The 15,971-nt window shown below is 37.7% G+C and overlaps 1 protein-coding gene across 3 annotated transcripts in view; it reads right to left on the minus strand.

Moving 5' to 3' along the window:
- Positions 1 to 15,971, minus strand: part of C8H12orf56 (chromosome 8 C12orf56 homolog) — a 68,028-nt gene that overhangs the window by 21,513 nt on the left and 30,544 nt on the right. For all 3 annotated transcript variants that reach the window (XM_074083822.1, XM_074083821.1, XM_074083823.1), the window contains 4 exons: positions 14,894 to 15,302; positions 11,462 to 11,535; positions 6,441 to 6,585; positions 777 to 883 (listed from right to left, as the gene is read on the minus strand). In XM_074083822.1, coding sequence (XP_073939923.1) covers positions 777 to 883; positions 6,441 to 6,585; positions 11,462 to 11,535; positions 14,894 to 15,302 — 735 coding nt within the window. The remainder of the gene's footprint in view (positions 1 to 776; positions 884 to 6,440; positions 6,586 to 11,461; positions 11,536 to 14,893; positions 15,303 to 15,971) is intronic.

The following is a 15,971-nucleotide window of genomic DNA, read 5'->3' on the forward strand; positions in this document are numbered from 1 at the left end:
CAGCTCTGGCAAAAAATTAGTGAGACCCTATCTCAGCTAATAACTGGGTATGGTGGTGTGTGCCTGTCATCTCAGCTATAATGGGAAGGCATAAATGGGAGGACTATGGTCCAGGCCAGCTCAGGCAAAACATGAGACCCTATTTGAAAAATAACTAAAAGCAAGGACTGGAAGCATGACTCAAGTGGTAGATCACCTGCCTACTAAGGTCCAGACCCTCGGTTTAAACTCCAGTACTGAAAAAAAACAACAACAGAAAGTATAGAATGGGAGCCACCGGCTTCCGGGCTCCACTGTGGTACCTTAGCTGTACCCTTTCTTTTCTCTCCAATAAATTCTACTTTATAAAAAAAAAAGAAGGTATAGAATGAATGAATGACAGCTGCATATCAGGATTAAGTCATTCATATTCTTTATGCATGCATATTTTTGCAAAGATTTTTAGGGTAATCACATTATTAAAAATTATTTTAATAACTTCCATTTTTTTTCAAGTAGGTAATATTGGGCTCAAAAGGTCAAAGGTACAAAAGGAAATACAGTGAAAGATGTCTGTCCTCCAATCACCCATTTGACCTCTTTGGGGCAGTCAATATTACTAGTTTCTTATATATCCTTCCATTAAAATTAGGACAAAAAGAATGCTATTTTTAGAAGTGTGTGTGAAGCAAGACTTGAATACCGTTAATCATCAATACTGCATACGTGTTGTCTAGTGCCTTTCATTCATCTTGAACATCCTGGGGGAAATGTCTGATTATCTAGTGCATACTTACACCAGCTCATCAGCCCTTTGGCTTTTATTCTGAAGTGCGTTCTTATCCCTGGACTCCGGTAAGTACTCATGAAGTTTGTTCACTAGGAAATAGAAAAGGTCACTGGTCTGTGAAAGCAAATGAGAAAGATGATAATTAAGATATCAGTTGTTAAAACTTTGCCCTTACATAAAAGCATGAAAAAATCATTTGTCCCCTGAGTAGAAGTGAATTATAGTATCTTTCATTAATACTGGCATAATCCAAATTGAAAACATACTTTTTAGCTCAGCAATTAACATTGAAAATCATCCAGAAGTAAGTATATAATCTTGGGCAAGTCGTTCAGTTATCTTAGAAAATCAGGATACCATAAATCCTGCCTTTCCAAAGTACTTTGGCTTTTTTGTAAGGATATAATGAAATAATAGATAGGAAAGCTCTTGTTTGAAATTGTTTACCATGCTGGCAATGCAGCACACATCTGTAATCCCAGCTACTTGGGAGACATAGAGAAGGATCATGGTCCAAGACCAGTCCTCTGCAAAAATCATGAAACCCTATTTGAAAAACAAAGTAAAAGCAAGAGGAAGGGTGTGTGGCTCAAGTGGCAGAGCACTTTCCCAGCAGCCATGAGACCCTGAGTTCAGTCTTCAGTACTGAAGGGAAAAGAAAAAAACTTTACTAATACAAAACTGAGTGTACAGCACTAATGTAGCTGGTAAAAATGGAATAGAACAATATGATTACTTCTGGGTAATAAAGGGGAGACACAAGTTGCCATTTCTGCCTAAATAAACACTGACTCAGAGTTGAGCAACTAATATTTTTGTGTTCTTATCAAATTTCATGAGATACAATCAAGCATGAAAATAAGCACTGGCCTACAAAATCAGGCCAGTTGGTACTAATGAGAAAGACAATGCAATTGCTTCTTTTTTCTATTCCTCTAGTGTGCACTTTTTTTCCCTAGACTTTTGATGACTAGTGACATCTTAGACTGTTTAGACAAGTATATGGTACCCTTTTCAGGTGACATGGCATGAGAAGAAGCACAGGGTGGTGGTGAAGAAGGAGCAGAATGAGCACCAAGCCAAGTGCTTGGGCTTTCCCAGTGCCTGAGAAATTAGCAGACTGTGACAGTTTAACATACTGACTCTAGAGCCAGGCTCTCTGAATTCAAATCCCAGCTCAGCCACTTGTTACTATATATCTGGCAAATTACTTATGCTTCCTATGTGACTCAGTCTCCACTTGATCTTAGCCAAAAGGCTGAGAAGCAATAATTTCCTCATTTCTAAAATGGGGTTAATACTATTACCTCATGGGGTTGATTTTAGGACTAAATAGCATAGTATTTGTAAAGCTCAAAGAGTGCTTAGCAAGTCATAAGTGCTTAATAAAGATCAGTTGCTATGATCTGTCACCTGCTCATTGGCTCAGGAGTTTTGCTCCTAAAATATCATCCACCTGCCTGCAACAACAAGGAAAAATCTCAAAAGGATTATGCCAAACCAAATAGACACAAAAGAGAACGTACTGCACAATTCCATGTCAGTCAAATGCTAAGGCAGCACTCACTGGTAACAGTGATAGAAGGCATGTCAATACTTGACTGAGACCAGGAGGGTAAGGATATCACTCTGCCAGAGGGCACAACGTAGCCTTCTGTGGTGACAGAAATGTTCTAAATCTTTACTGGGTTGGTATCACACACACACACACACACACACACACACACACACACACACACACTCCTACCAAAATCCTTCAGACTGTACCTTAAATATGGGCACATTTTATTATGCATAATTTATAATTATACCCCAACAGTTTCTTAGGCATTAAGCACACGAAAAGATGCTTAACATCACTAATCATTAGGGAAAGTTGAATCAAAACTATGAGGAGATTTCACCTCATATTCATTCACATGGCTAGTACCAAAAACCCACAAAATAACAAGGGATGGTGAGGATAAGGAGAAACTGGAACCCCCTGGCCCTGTTCGTGGGAATATAAGATAGCAAACCACTGTGGAAAACAGTATTGTGGTTCCTCAAAGAATTAAAAATAGAACTGTGTGAGCCAGTGAAGTAAGTGAACCACAAGAAGACAAAAACTCCACCAATGTGAGGGACTTGATCAGTCAGGTCAATAGAGGCAGAAAGTCTGATGGTTCCCGGGTGAGGCCGGGTAGTGGAGGAATAAGGAGTCACTGTTTCGCAAGTATCAAGTTTCAGTTTTGCAAGATGAAAGAGTTCTGGACATGACTGTACTGATGGTTACATGATAGTGTGGATGACAATGCCAGTGAAATGTAGACTCAGAAATGTTTAAGGTGGTCAATGTTATATTGTGTGTGTTTTACTTTTTAAAAATTGAAAAAAATAAAAATAAAAAACTAACCTTATGGAAAAAAATAAAAGGCTAAGAAAGATCATGAATAGGAAGTCTTCTACGTACTCTTTATCCACTCACTGAACATATAACTATTGAATGCCGGCTAGGTGGCAGCTACTATACTACGAAGCAGAATAGTATCATGAACAAAACAGACAAAACGCATGTCTCTCTACTCCTTATGGTTTAGTCAACTTGTGAAAAAGTGTTCTCGTAATTTAAATTCCACCCGAAATAAAATAAAAAAGTAAAGATGAGCCCCAAGAAAGTTGATTTAGAAGGGGAAAAGCATACATATGAAATTTTCCATCTTCTTAACCAGGAACCAAGAATTAGAGATGTCTTTAATCTCCCTACCTTAGAGTTGGTTCCTGAGGAAGCATCACACCTTATGTTCAGAGAGCTCAACACAAAGTTGGAAAGACACAACATTGGCTTGATGTTAACAAACATAGCCATTTAAATTATTTTTAACTCCTAATAAGAAAGTAAGAATGATGATTTTCATTAGTCACATAAGCTATTTTTGTAAATGAATATGAGAGTAGATTTTGGTTATGGATTAAAGAGAGAGTTCTTGACGGCATGGTCAGGGAGAGGACCATGGAGTAGTCCACAAAAGTGTAGAAAGACCCCAGTAAGGGACACTACACATGTGCCTTGTATCTCCTTCTCCATTCACTCTGGCCTTTCTTTTTTTGAGAAATTAATTAAAATATCTTCTATTTTAGTTCATCTAAAGACATCATATTAAAGAATGGCTGCAGTATTTTCAAGTGTGAAATGGAACATGAATGTTTTATTCCTAAACTACTGATCAGATTAGTTTTTCACAAAAGCAGAATTTCAATTCTGGAAGAATGGCTTCCAGTCATGGTATATGCCTGTATGGCGTGAGGCCTTAAGGAGGATACAAAGATGAGTAAGACACCTGCCTGTCCCGAAGAAGCTTCTAACATGTTTTGGTAAATAAGGGAGCTGTACTAACAAGTACAATAAGAGAAAACTCTTTGGTAATTCTTGAGGATAGGAACCATATCTCAATCATACTTGAGTTTCTAATACCTGTTACCATACTTCACACAGATTAGAAAAGCAATAAATGTTTTTTGTTTTTGAATGGTTAAAGAGAAAGCACCATGAGAGATGCCACAGAACTGCACTGCCCAATAAAGTACCCACTAGCCACAAGCAACTATTAAAATCAGATTTTTCACTTCCTTAGTCCCTAGCCATATTCAAGTACTTAAGAGCCATCTGCAGCTAGTATCTATCATACTGAACACCGCAAATTATAAAACATCAAAGAAAGTTCTATGGACAGAACTGCCACAGAACATCAAAAACAGGAAGGTACCAAAGTTCCTCACTGAGGATGACAGGCAGGAAAACAGCATTCAAGATGAACCTTGAAGAACTGGTAGGACACTGACAACAGAAAATTCATGATGTAGATAAAGCAAACAGCAGGGGGAAAGATGGAGGGCTGGGAGGACAGAGTGTTCAAGTCATACACTTGGCTCAAGCTTTTAGAAAAAGAGGGGAGAGAGATAAAATACTGAGTTGAGTGTGTTCAGCATAGCCTTATTCTTTCTCGGCATTCACCTTTTGCTCCATAACCAAGGCCACCAGCATCAGCCTGTTTTAAGACTGGAGATGCTTAAATGACCTCCAGATCAACCCTCTGGTGTTCACAACTTCTTTCAAGTACCTCAGGTGGTACTTCAGTTCTCCTTACCTAAATACCTACTTTACATCCAAATCCTGATTGTGTTGATTTTGTGTGAGTGGACTTCTTCTCTACACCCTGTCTTTAGTCCTTTTTCAGTCTCCTCCAGCTATTGGTTCTTTTTTTTTTTGTTTGTTTGTTTTTTACAACCTTTACATCCTTACTCCCTCCCCCAGACCTCACCTTCCTGAAGAACCTAAACAAGCAGACTTCCTGGTGTAAGACGTTTGTGCAGACATCTGAGCACAATTCTAGCCACATGCTGAAACACCTGCACATTTTGTTTGGCTCACTTCTATGTCAAGATGACTCTCACCCTTAGGCACAGTGAGCGTCTACAGCTGGATAGGTCTGCGTGCCTGTCTTACAGACATGACCCCTGGCTGATAGCCTACCCTACTACAATAAAGGGCATGGCTTGTCCAGACTCAGACCCTGCCACAGAGGCCGTTAGTGGAGAGCCTTAAATGTCGGAGACAGAGTGTTTGTTCATTTGGTAAGGAGAGCCAAGAGAGGTTTGGAACAAGCAAGTCTACACAATTAATTGATTAAGCTGATACCGTGTGTGGGAGATGATCCTAATTTTGTTAGCCTTTGTGCATGACTTTTGCTTCCATTTTCACGGTCAACTTCCTGGGTCATTTTGATGCTATCACTGTATTTTCCACAATCCTCTGAAGGTCTACAGGGAGTTCACTCCCTCTTTGCTTTTTATTTTTGTTTTTGTCAGTACTGGGGCTTGAACTCAGGGCCTTGCACTTGGTAAGCAGGCGCTCTACTACTTGAGCCACCCTTCCAGCCCTTTTTGCTTTGGTGATTTTGGGAGTAGAGTCTTACATTTATGCCTACACTGGCTTGGACTGCAATTTTCCTATGTATACTTCCTGCATAACTGGGATGGCAAGTGCATACCACCATGCCCAGTCATTGACTGAGATGGAATGTCACTAATATTTTGCCCAGGCTGGCCTCAAAACTCGATCCTCCAGATATCTGCCTCCCAAATAGCTGGGATTACAGGTGCAAACTACCACACTAAGCCCCACCCCTCTATTTAAAAAGATACTAGTTCTACACCCAACAGTAATTTTTAAAAATTGTATTTTTACTATGTAAAAATCTGCACATAAGACTTCTCGAAATCTTTTTTCCATCTTACATGTCAAAATCTTTCCTTCTAATATCACTATTCTTCTTTTCTTTTTTTTGGTGGGACTGGGGTTTGAACTCAGGACTTCACATTGCAAAGCAGGCATTCTACCGCTTGAGCCACTCCTCCAGTCTGAATAATATCATTATCCTTAATTCTACCAACCCATGTGAGCCACTTTGTGCCATGGCTCCCCCACTTTCCCTTCTCCCCCTCTCCCCCAAATATGCATTATTGATTACCTCGCAATTTTTCAGGTATTAAGACATGACTACATTAAATCTAATCAACATTCTAAAATACAGCACCAAAATACAAGACAACTTTCATTTATATTTCAATTTATGGTTGAATTTGATAGCCAGGTGAAAGAAGTTTTAAAGATTAAAAATAAAACACCTACTTTCCAGAAAAGCCTTTTCAGAATGAAATTTTTCTGAGCTGCTACTTTAAGTTCCGTAATTAAACAAAGTATCTCCGTCAAGGTATTGTCTTTAAGAAAAAGTTCAGATTTAAGTTGACTGAAGTGCTTAATTTTCTCCTCAGATCTGCAAAAACATACACAAAAATATTTCCATGTGAAAAATTAGACACAGCAGTTTACAAATATCACTGGGCCTGACTGGTTTGTAAAACTTTGTTGCTAATGGAATTTTAGTTTTGTACTCCTGGTCTTGTTACTCATCAGTAGTGAAGTTGCATGCCCCCAAATTAACCTTCGTTGATTCCCAAACTTTACTTTTCTCAAACTGTACTCCTGTATACTCCAGGAATACTCTCACTGTCCCTGGTAAACTTCTATCCTCCTTCTTACCCAATCCGATGTTACCATAATCCATGAACCATGCTGAATATTATTTAATATTTTTCTTTCAATCAACTCACTTTTTGTTGTTGTTTTAAGAAAACTGTCATGCCAGGCACCAATGGCTCACACCTGTAATCCTAACTAGTCAAGAGGCAGAGGTCAGGAGGATCATGGTTCAAAACCAGCCCAGGAGAATAGTTCTCAAGACCCTATCTTGGAAAAAAAAAAAAAAAATCGGAAATAAGGGCTGGTGGAGTGGCTCCACTGGTAGAGTACCTGCCTAGCAAGTGTTCAAACCCCAGTGCCACAAAAAAAAAGAAAGAAGAAGAAAAACAAAGAGACAAAACTGTATCACTACTTAATAGGAAAAACAGGTATCCCTTGGCAGGAAATTATAAAAATAGCATGAAAGCCATATAGATTCTAAGTCAATGCTCTGAATTCTGAGTGTGACACTTGCTTTCCCTTCACAGGCAAGGCTGATGAGTATGTATTAGAGTGAATATCAAAAGCACCAAGCCAGGAGGTGCTCCCTGCTGAGAGTAGACTAGAATAGACTAGTAGACTAGGAAAGGAGTAACTTTCCTGTGTAATTCAGTGTTATTTTGGGTTATGTCAGATACCACATGAGATCCTTTCCCTTCACTGACCCATATAAGTTCCACACTTCAGGAGAGCCTGGCTTAGGTCTTCCCTAACTCCACCATCTACCCTCTACCATGGCAGGTTTTTCATACTTCTAGACTCACACCAATCCTACTGTGCCCACTGTAGTTACTTGTGGATGGATCCTGGCCACTCAGTTGAGTTTTAGCAACCCAAAAAGAACCATTAAGCACCTCTCTCAGGTTAAATATTGTTTCCATCTAGCACTGTGCTCAGTAATAACTTGAACTTAACTGGGCGCTGACTACATAGCAAGCTCCAGGCCCTGTGCTTTTCATGGACTCCCTGGTTCGCAGAGCTAGCACCCCCTGCTGGACTGATCTGGGGACTACTGTGACATTTTACAGCAGTTCAAGGGGTCAGGAAACCTGTCCAAGCTCACACAGCAAAGGATTCAGAATGCCTGAGCTCAAAGGAACAACAGGAAGGATATTTCATGCTCTGCATGAATGAGAGCTTCACATTTTTTACTTGAAGTAAAAACAACTTTACCACCTGCTGCAGAAATGTGTGGCACCAACCATTTATCCCAATACTACCACATGGAATGATGGTTCCTGCCACTACCTCCCCTTTATGTGAAAACATCTTGATCTATCTAATCAGGAAGCCTCTTTTACTAACCCACTTTCTGGAGGGGGGGGAGTTCTTTTTTTAGTGGGAAATCAGGAGAAAAAATTATCATTACAAGCTGGGCACACGTGATTCATGCCTGTAATCCTAGCTACTTGAGAGGCTGAGATCGGGAGATTGCAGTTCAAGGCCAGCTGGGGCAAATAATTTGTGAGAACCCCATCTCCAAAATAACCAGAGCAGAATAGACTGGAGATGTGGCTCAAGTGGTACAGCACCTGCTTTGCAAGTATGAAGCCCTGAATTCAAACCCCAGCCCCACCAAAAAAAAATAATAAATTATCAATACAAACTCAATAATAGCAATCTTAGAGTCAGGATTATTATAATCTTAGGAATATACCTTTTATTACCTATAGTACATATTAATAATGCATTTATAATATGTAATGCATATTACGTGTATTATTCTTTATTATAATCCTAGGAACATAATTCTGGAGCATAAGGACTGAAGTCAGAATCCTAGTTCTGCCCTACTCACTACAGAATCAGCTCAGGCAAGTTATATGTCCTCTCTGTGCCTCAACTGCCTTGTCTGTACCATGGAGCAAGGAGAACACATGCTGTGCTGTGACACTTATTTAATGCATGTCCTTACCCCGTGACGAGCTTTTAATAAACAATCTCTAAGTAAGACAGAAAGAAGTTTCAGATCCTGCTTCCCTATACAGCCACTTCTAATTACTACATTTCATTAAAAAAAGAAAAAAAGATAAAATCTCTCTGCTCTGAGAACTCCCAAAACAACAGAATTATAGTTTTTACAAACAAGTTACCTTAGAAAAACAAAAGCTCAGATAAAATACAATACCAGAAGAATTCTTTTAAAATTAATTTTCTACTTTTTCCTTTTCGGGGTCAGCAGATTGTTGAGATCCAGAACAGAAACAAAGTTTTTCATCCTTTTCCTCCATGATAATAAATTGCAATGCCAAACTGATTTTTTAAAAGACCAAAACATTTTTCATAGGAAAAAGCACACTAATCTTTTCATACTGAAAATTAATTCATGCATAAATTAAGGCCTCATATGTATCATAAATTCAAGTTAGATTAGTCATCATGTATTATTACTGATGAGTGATAAAAACTGTAATTTGGACAGTCAAAGAATATTTGCTTTTACACACATGACAAACTTTACGTGACTGGTTTAAATAAGAACATGTCTAGTGTGGGAAGACAGCATTCTTCAATTCAAGAATGAGAGAGGGGGCTGGTGGAGTGGCTCAAGTGCTAGAGTGCCTGCCTAGCAAGCAGGAGGCCTGAGTTCAACCCCAGCACTTCAAAGAAATAAAAATAAGAGAAATTTATGTTAATGTTAACAGATACTCTATTTTCATCAATTAGAAAACATAAATTCACCAGAATAATACTGCAAGAGAGATTCTTTTTCTTTTTTGGTGGTACTGAGAGTTGAACTCAGGGCCTCATGCTTACTAGGCAGGTGCTCTACTACTTGAGTCACTCCTCCCTCTCCCCCTCCCCTCCCCCTCCCCCTCCCTCTCTCGCTAGCTTGCTTGCTCTCTCTCTCTCTCTCTCTCTCTCTCTCTCTCTCTCTCTCTCTCTCTCGGCAGTACCGTGGTTTGAACTCAGGGCCTTTGCTTCCTAGACAGACAGCCCATCATTTGAGTAATATCCCAGTCCTTTTTTGCTTTAGTTATTTTTCAGATAGAGTCTTGCATTTTTGCCTGGGTGCGGGCCTCAGACTGCAATCCTCCTACCTACCTCTCCCCTGTAGCTGGGAATAGTTATATACCACCCCATCCAGCTTATTTATTGAGATGGGGTCTCACTAACTTTTTGCCTGCAATCCTCCTGAGTAGCTGAGATTATAGGCATGCCCAAATTTCCTGTATTTTATTTTGTTTTTTTGCAGACTTTTTTTTTTTTTTCCCCTGGGACAGGGTCTTGGTATGTAGCCCAGGCTGGCTTCAAACTCATGATCCTCTGCTTTGTCTGAGTGCTGGGATTACAGGTATGTACCATAATACCCAGCATGCAGACATTTAATATAAATCATACCTCACACTTGCAGAATGCTTTACATCTGGAAAAGGCTTTTCATATACCATCTTAGAAGCGTTGTATATTATGTTTACAATGGCTAGGTCACACAACTGTCAAATCTGTAACAAAAGTTGTAATTTGAAAATCCAAGGACATTTATTACTTTCCAGCCTAAGGTGTCTTGCATGTAGAGACCATTTCTTGTGATTATGTCATCTCTCACAATGTATTTTAAATACTGTATATTGCCTTCAGGAATTAATTTTGTAAGAAAAACATGCTTTTCCTGAGTCAGGATAGAAAGTGTTAGAATTGTACTTCTTGCCTTCAGGGATAAATGCCACATGTAAAAGTTAACAGTATATTTTACTAGAGAATTAGGCTTTAAAGTCTCTTTAAGTGAAGGACTAAAGTAGAAACTGATACTTTTTAAGACGAAACATAAAAACATGTAGAAATTCTAGGCTATTTGTATGTCATTTAACTTCTGCATACTTCAGAATGCACCTCTAAATAAAGTGGGCATTGTCTTACAGAATTACTACCACCATACCCAACAAAATTTTTCTTAAAATCTTTTATATTATATAACACTCAGTCCACTTTCAAATTCCTCTATTGTCTTAAAAATGCCTTTTTATATTTAGTTTGTTACAATCAGGATCTACTATGTACCAGTGACCAAGGTATAATCCCTGTCCTTAAGAAGCACACCACAAAATAGATCGGCAACTAGCCAAATAAGCCATCATAACGTGGACTGGTAAGTGCGACCAGGTGTGTAAGTTTTATGATCAGATTTGTGCTATGAAAAGGTTTATCTGTTCTAATGGAGAATGGACTAGAATGAGCAAGAGTGGAGGCAGAGGAACCAACTCTACTGTAGGAGCCCAGTACAGAGACAATTGGGTTTGAGCAAGTAACAGTGGGAAGAAGTGGGTGTTATTCAGATAAATTACAGAGACACAACACACCATGTGGTGACTGGCTGGACATGGAGGATAGGACGAAGAGAGGAAGTAAGGGTAGTATCCAGTTTATGGAATCTGAGGATGATGACATCATTCCCTCTGTTAGAAAAAGGTCAGGTCCCAGAAGGAAGATGCTGGGCTCTCTTTTGAATATGTTGACTTTACGGTTCCCATGAGACATGTAAGAGGTGACATCCAGTGGACACTTGTGTTTGCAGAGAGTTGAAGTAGAGGTAGAAATACAATAGTCAGTCACACATAGGATATGGAGTTAGAAAAAGTAACAAAGAGAGAAAGAAGTCCCCCAGTGACTATCACACCATCACTCCTTACCTATATGGCTTTTGACTTCCAGGGACAGGTCTGTGCTCACTAGCATATAAAGGATCTTGTAAAAGTGTAGCTTTCTGAAAGGAGAAAAAAAGTGGGAATTGTTAGAATTTTTGTTTGCTAAAAATCACTTATCTCTACCTTTAACCAATATCATACACCTGCTCTTTAGTTGTTTCTATAGTGTCTGCTTTGTTTATATAACTCATTCCAGAATTTGGCAACATACAGGGAATTTTTCCATTAACTTAGTTCTCTTTAAAGTTTTAAACATACCAATCTTTTTGGCGGTATTGGAGGTTGAGCTCAAGTCCTCATGCTTGCTAGGCTCAAGGTCACCAACCCCATCATAACACTTTTTATTATAAAATGATTTGTTAAGATCAAACGGTACATAAATGCATAAAGTAAAAGATAAAAGTTTTTTGTTTTTCCTTCCCTTCCATACCAGTATTCAAAATAGCTATTAGCATTTTGGTTTATGTCTTTCCATACATATAAAGACATTAATTATAAAATATATATCTATAGTATTTCTGAATTATGACATTTTTTATAATGTAGCATCAATCCCAGCTAAGTTATATCATATATTAATCTGGAACTTGCTTTTTTTTCCACTTCATAGATGTTGGACAGATTTTTATGCCTGTGTTTATAGATTTACTGCAATCTTTTTAATGATTACCTAGTATTACATAGCACAGATACACAAAACTTGGTTAATTATTCCCTATTAATGGGGTAAATTATTCCTTAAATCTTTAGTGTTGACATTTCCACTTATTCTCAGTCCTCAAAATACTCATGTTACATTTACCAAGCTCTGTAAAGCAATTTAATTTTTTTTTGCAGCTTCACAGATATGTTAAAAGGAATTTCCAAAATATTGCTGATTTGCAACTCTGAACAAGGTTACCCCCATGTTAATATCAGAGCACGGTAGAGGATAGATAGGGGCAGGGAAAATATGTCCTTTTTCTTTGTACTTTTTTCATTGTTCTACATCTAAATAAATAAATAAATACATAAATAAATAAAACTGCCCATTTGTTCTCCAAATGTTTATGTCTGCCTTAAATGTAGAATTTTAATTTGAGGTAAGTCTTAGAAACTTAGCTTTCTAGCAGCGATCATCACAACACATAAAAGGCAAACATTTTAATCTTCATAGAGTTTGAGATGCTGAACACCCAGAAGTCATTATTATTGGTAAAAGTCACAGGTGAAATGGGTTACTGAAGGAGGCTCAACTCTGGAAATCCAGATGGCTTACATTAATTTTACTGAAGAGTATGGAGAGAGATAAAATGTCCAGTTCCTCTTCTTAGGAACATTTCCCTACCTGCAACAGGATAGATCATACTGGATCTCAAGACACAAAAGAAGAGATCAGTTGCCCAAGATAAGTCTGCCTGATTTACGAGATGGTATTCTTTCAGTTCCCTAAAACTTAGGAAGATGTAACCAAAACTAACCAAGGTGACCAACATAATGAAAGAATCAAACAGTGTCACAACTTTTACAATGTTTTTATTGAATTACTATCTTAGTATTACTAGAATGAATACTGACCTGATTCATCACTCATATACAAAATATTTGTGTATTCATTGTCCATTTTTCAAGGGATAGAACATTATTTTTAATGACAGCATCTACCAACTCATAAATGTAGCCCTCCTCTACCCACACTGATTTCAGTGATCACAGAAAAAAGATTACCTGGGTTCAAATATCAGCTCTACATGAGCTGTGTGACCTTCCACATATTTATCTGTGCCTCAAGTTCCTCATCTAGAGGATGAGAATGACAATCCTAACTTATAGATTTGTTGTGCAGATTAAGTAAGGTGATGTTAGTTTTTAAACAAAAATTATAAGCAGTCCTTGTTTTAGAGCTTCAGCCCAAGACCCAATAGAAATAAAACTAAAATGGGGTCATTCATGCCAAATGGCATATAATCAAACTGAACCTTTAAGGAAGCAGACAGATCCAAAACAGGAGATTCTAGTCTATCTGAGTCAGTATAATAAACTGCTTCTGCTTTAATACTTACCAAAAAAAAAAAAAAAAAAACTAACTTGAAGTAATCTGATACATTAACCAATCAATTTTTTTCTATTGTTCTATTTCCTTATTCCCACCGTACAAATCCTACTGTTCTGCTTTTGCCAAGTGGGAACTCTCATGCTGTTTGGTAGAAAGGAGGATGCCCCCGATTCATGAATAACAAAAGCCAATTAGATCCATACCTAAATTTGTTGTAATTTTGTCTTTTGATACCATAAAAGATTAGAATGGAGCCTTCTATATTATAATAATACACGGTAGCTATTGTTACTGAATTTATTATTTGAAGGACTGTGTATAGTTTTACAGGTATAAGTTGGCCAGACTTGCCCCAACCATGCCTCTGCTGCAGAATTAATAAATAGTATTAAAACCATCCAATTCAGGAAGAATAATCAGTTATTTTGAATATTTGGCATACATTGTTTTTGAAAGTCAATTAAGTTTTGATTTTTCAATTAGAATATGAGATTTTTTAACAAGCCAGAGTTTTCCTATATTTATAACTTGATTGTTTTTAATTTATAGAAAGAATTCCTGTTGTAAGATCAAATAGAAATTTAAAATATTTCAGTGATTCCGAATTGTACTATAAGAAAAAGAATTAGCTATCTTGTAATTTTCACAGGTTTTAGCCATTTATAAGACCCTGACTCATAGTTTCTTCTGGAAAAATAGCTTTTCATATTTATTATATTATGTTAGAAGATCAATGATAATAATTATCACTGAAAATAGTTTATAAGTTTGAACTCAGGGCTTTGTGCTTGCAAGGCAGGTACTCCACCACTTGGGCCATGCCCTTTTTGTTCTCTTTTTTGGATTTTGTTTTGTTTTGTTTTTTGAGATTGGGGTCTTGGAACCACACCCTTCTATTTATGCTTTCTGCAGGAAATGGAATGACAAGTGTGTCCCACCACACTCAGCCTTTTCAGTTGAGATGGGGATCTCGTGAACTTTCTGCCCAGGCTGATCTTAAATCACAATTCTCCTACAAAAATGTAGATTCTTCTCCTTGTCTGTAAGACACTACTGTTTAATAAAAAATTTTTCCCTATTACAACAGCCTGAATAAAATATCCCCTCAATTGTCCAGTGCATTTTGTCTTTCACAATAATTATTAAATTCCAAGGCTAAATTTCCAAAATGGGTAGACAGAGCAGGGAGGGCATGTTTGGTCTAAAAAATGTATATATATATATATATGTATATATATATATACGTATATACGTATATATATATATACATATATATATATACATATATATACGTATATACATATATATATATACATATATATACGTATATACGTATATATATATATATACTGAGGTCAAGGTTAACTTATGAGGATACTTACTAGAATATAATTATTCCATGAACTTTTTAAGTGCAGAAATATTGATGAGGTTGTGGAAATAACATATAGATGAAGTTCCAACTCCTTTTTCTCTGGATCTGAGTTACTCTGCAAAGGGGAAGCTAGGAGGGAGTGTCTCGAGTGAAACTTGTTTCTGTTCCCATCACACTTGAAAGGGGTTTCACTTGGAGAGTCTTTGTGATCTGGAAGCCCCTGAGGTTCTTTTGTGTTTGTTGAGCAAGGTGCTGAGCTGGCAACCCTCCCAGCAGCTGCTGTGGACTGAGTACACATCCTGGAGGGGGTAGGTAAGGGTCGAACGGTAACTTGGCCATGAAGGGGCAGCTTCTTGGGGTCCGAAGGAGGACAGAGAGTTGAGTCCTTGGATGGAATACTGCTCTCCTGGTGATATCTATGAGTAGAAGTTAGTGTTCAACATAATATTCAGAAGTTACCAGTAAGAAATAAAGAGCACCTTATGACTCTGAAAGCAATGATTTTCACATAAATGAAATGTATCTTAAAAGAAGGGAGTAGGCTGGGAGTATGGCTCTAGTGCTAGAGTGCTTGCCTTGCAAGCACAAGGCCCTGAGTTCAAACCCCATTCTGGAAAAAAAAAAAGAGAGAGAGAGAAAAGAATGATTTGACCTCACTCACTATTACCCATTGATCAGAACTATAGCACAGTAATCCTTTATTATACTTTTCTGATTTCAGAAATAAAATTACCCAGTACAAAGAAGCATTTTTTATACTGAAAGCATTGTGCCTGCCCTTCATGGGGCCCCCATGTTATCACTGAAAGGACTTTTACGTTCTTATTTTTAACCTGATTGTTCTTTCACTGTGTATTGCTAATGGATCCTATAAAGAAATAAACTATTCAAATGGAGATATGAAGAGAGATTTTTTTTTTTAATGCTGTTTTCTCTAATTCATCTACTCTTGTGATTTTCCCAACAGCATCAGGACTTTTTTCCAGAATCAGTTCTGTGTCCCATTCCTTCACGTTCTCTGTTCTCCACCTCTTTTTCTACTCTGTGGCACAAGGAAGCTTAGAGAAACTATCATGTGATTTAAG

This window comes from Castor canadensis, chromosome 8 (assembly GCF_047511655.1).
Source record: "Castor canadensis chromosome 8, mCasCan1.hap1v2, whole genome shotgun sequence".
NCBI classification, from domain to species: Eukaryota; Metazoa; Chordata; class Mammalia; order Rodentia; family Castoridae; genus Castor; species Castor canadensis.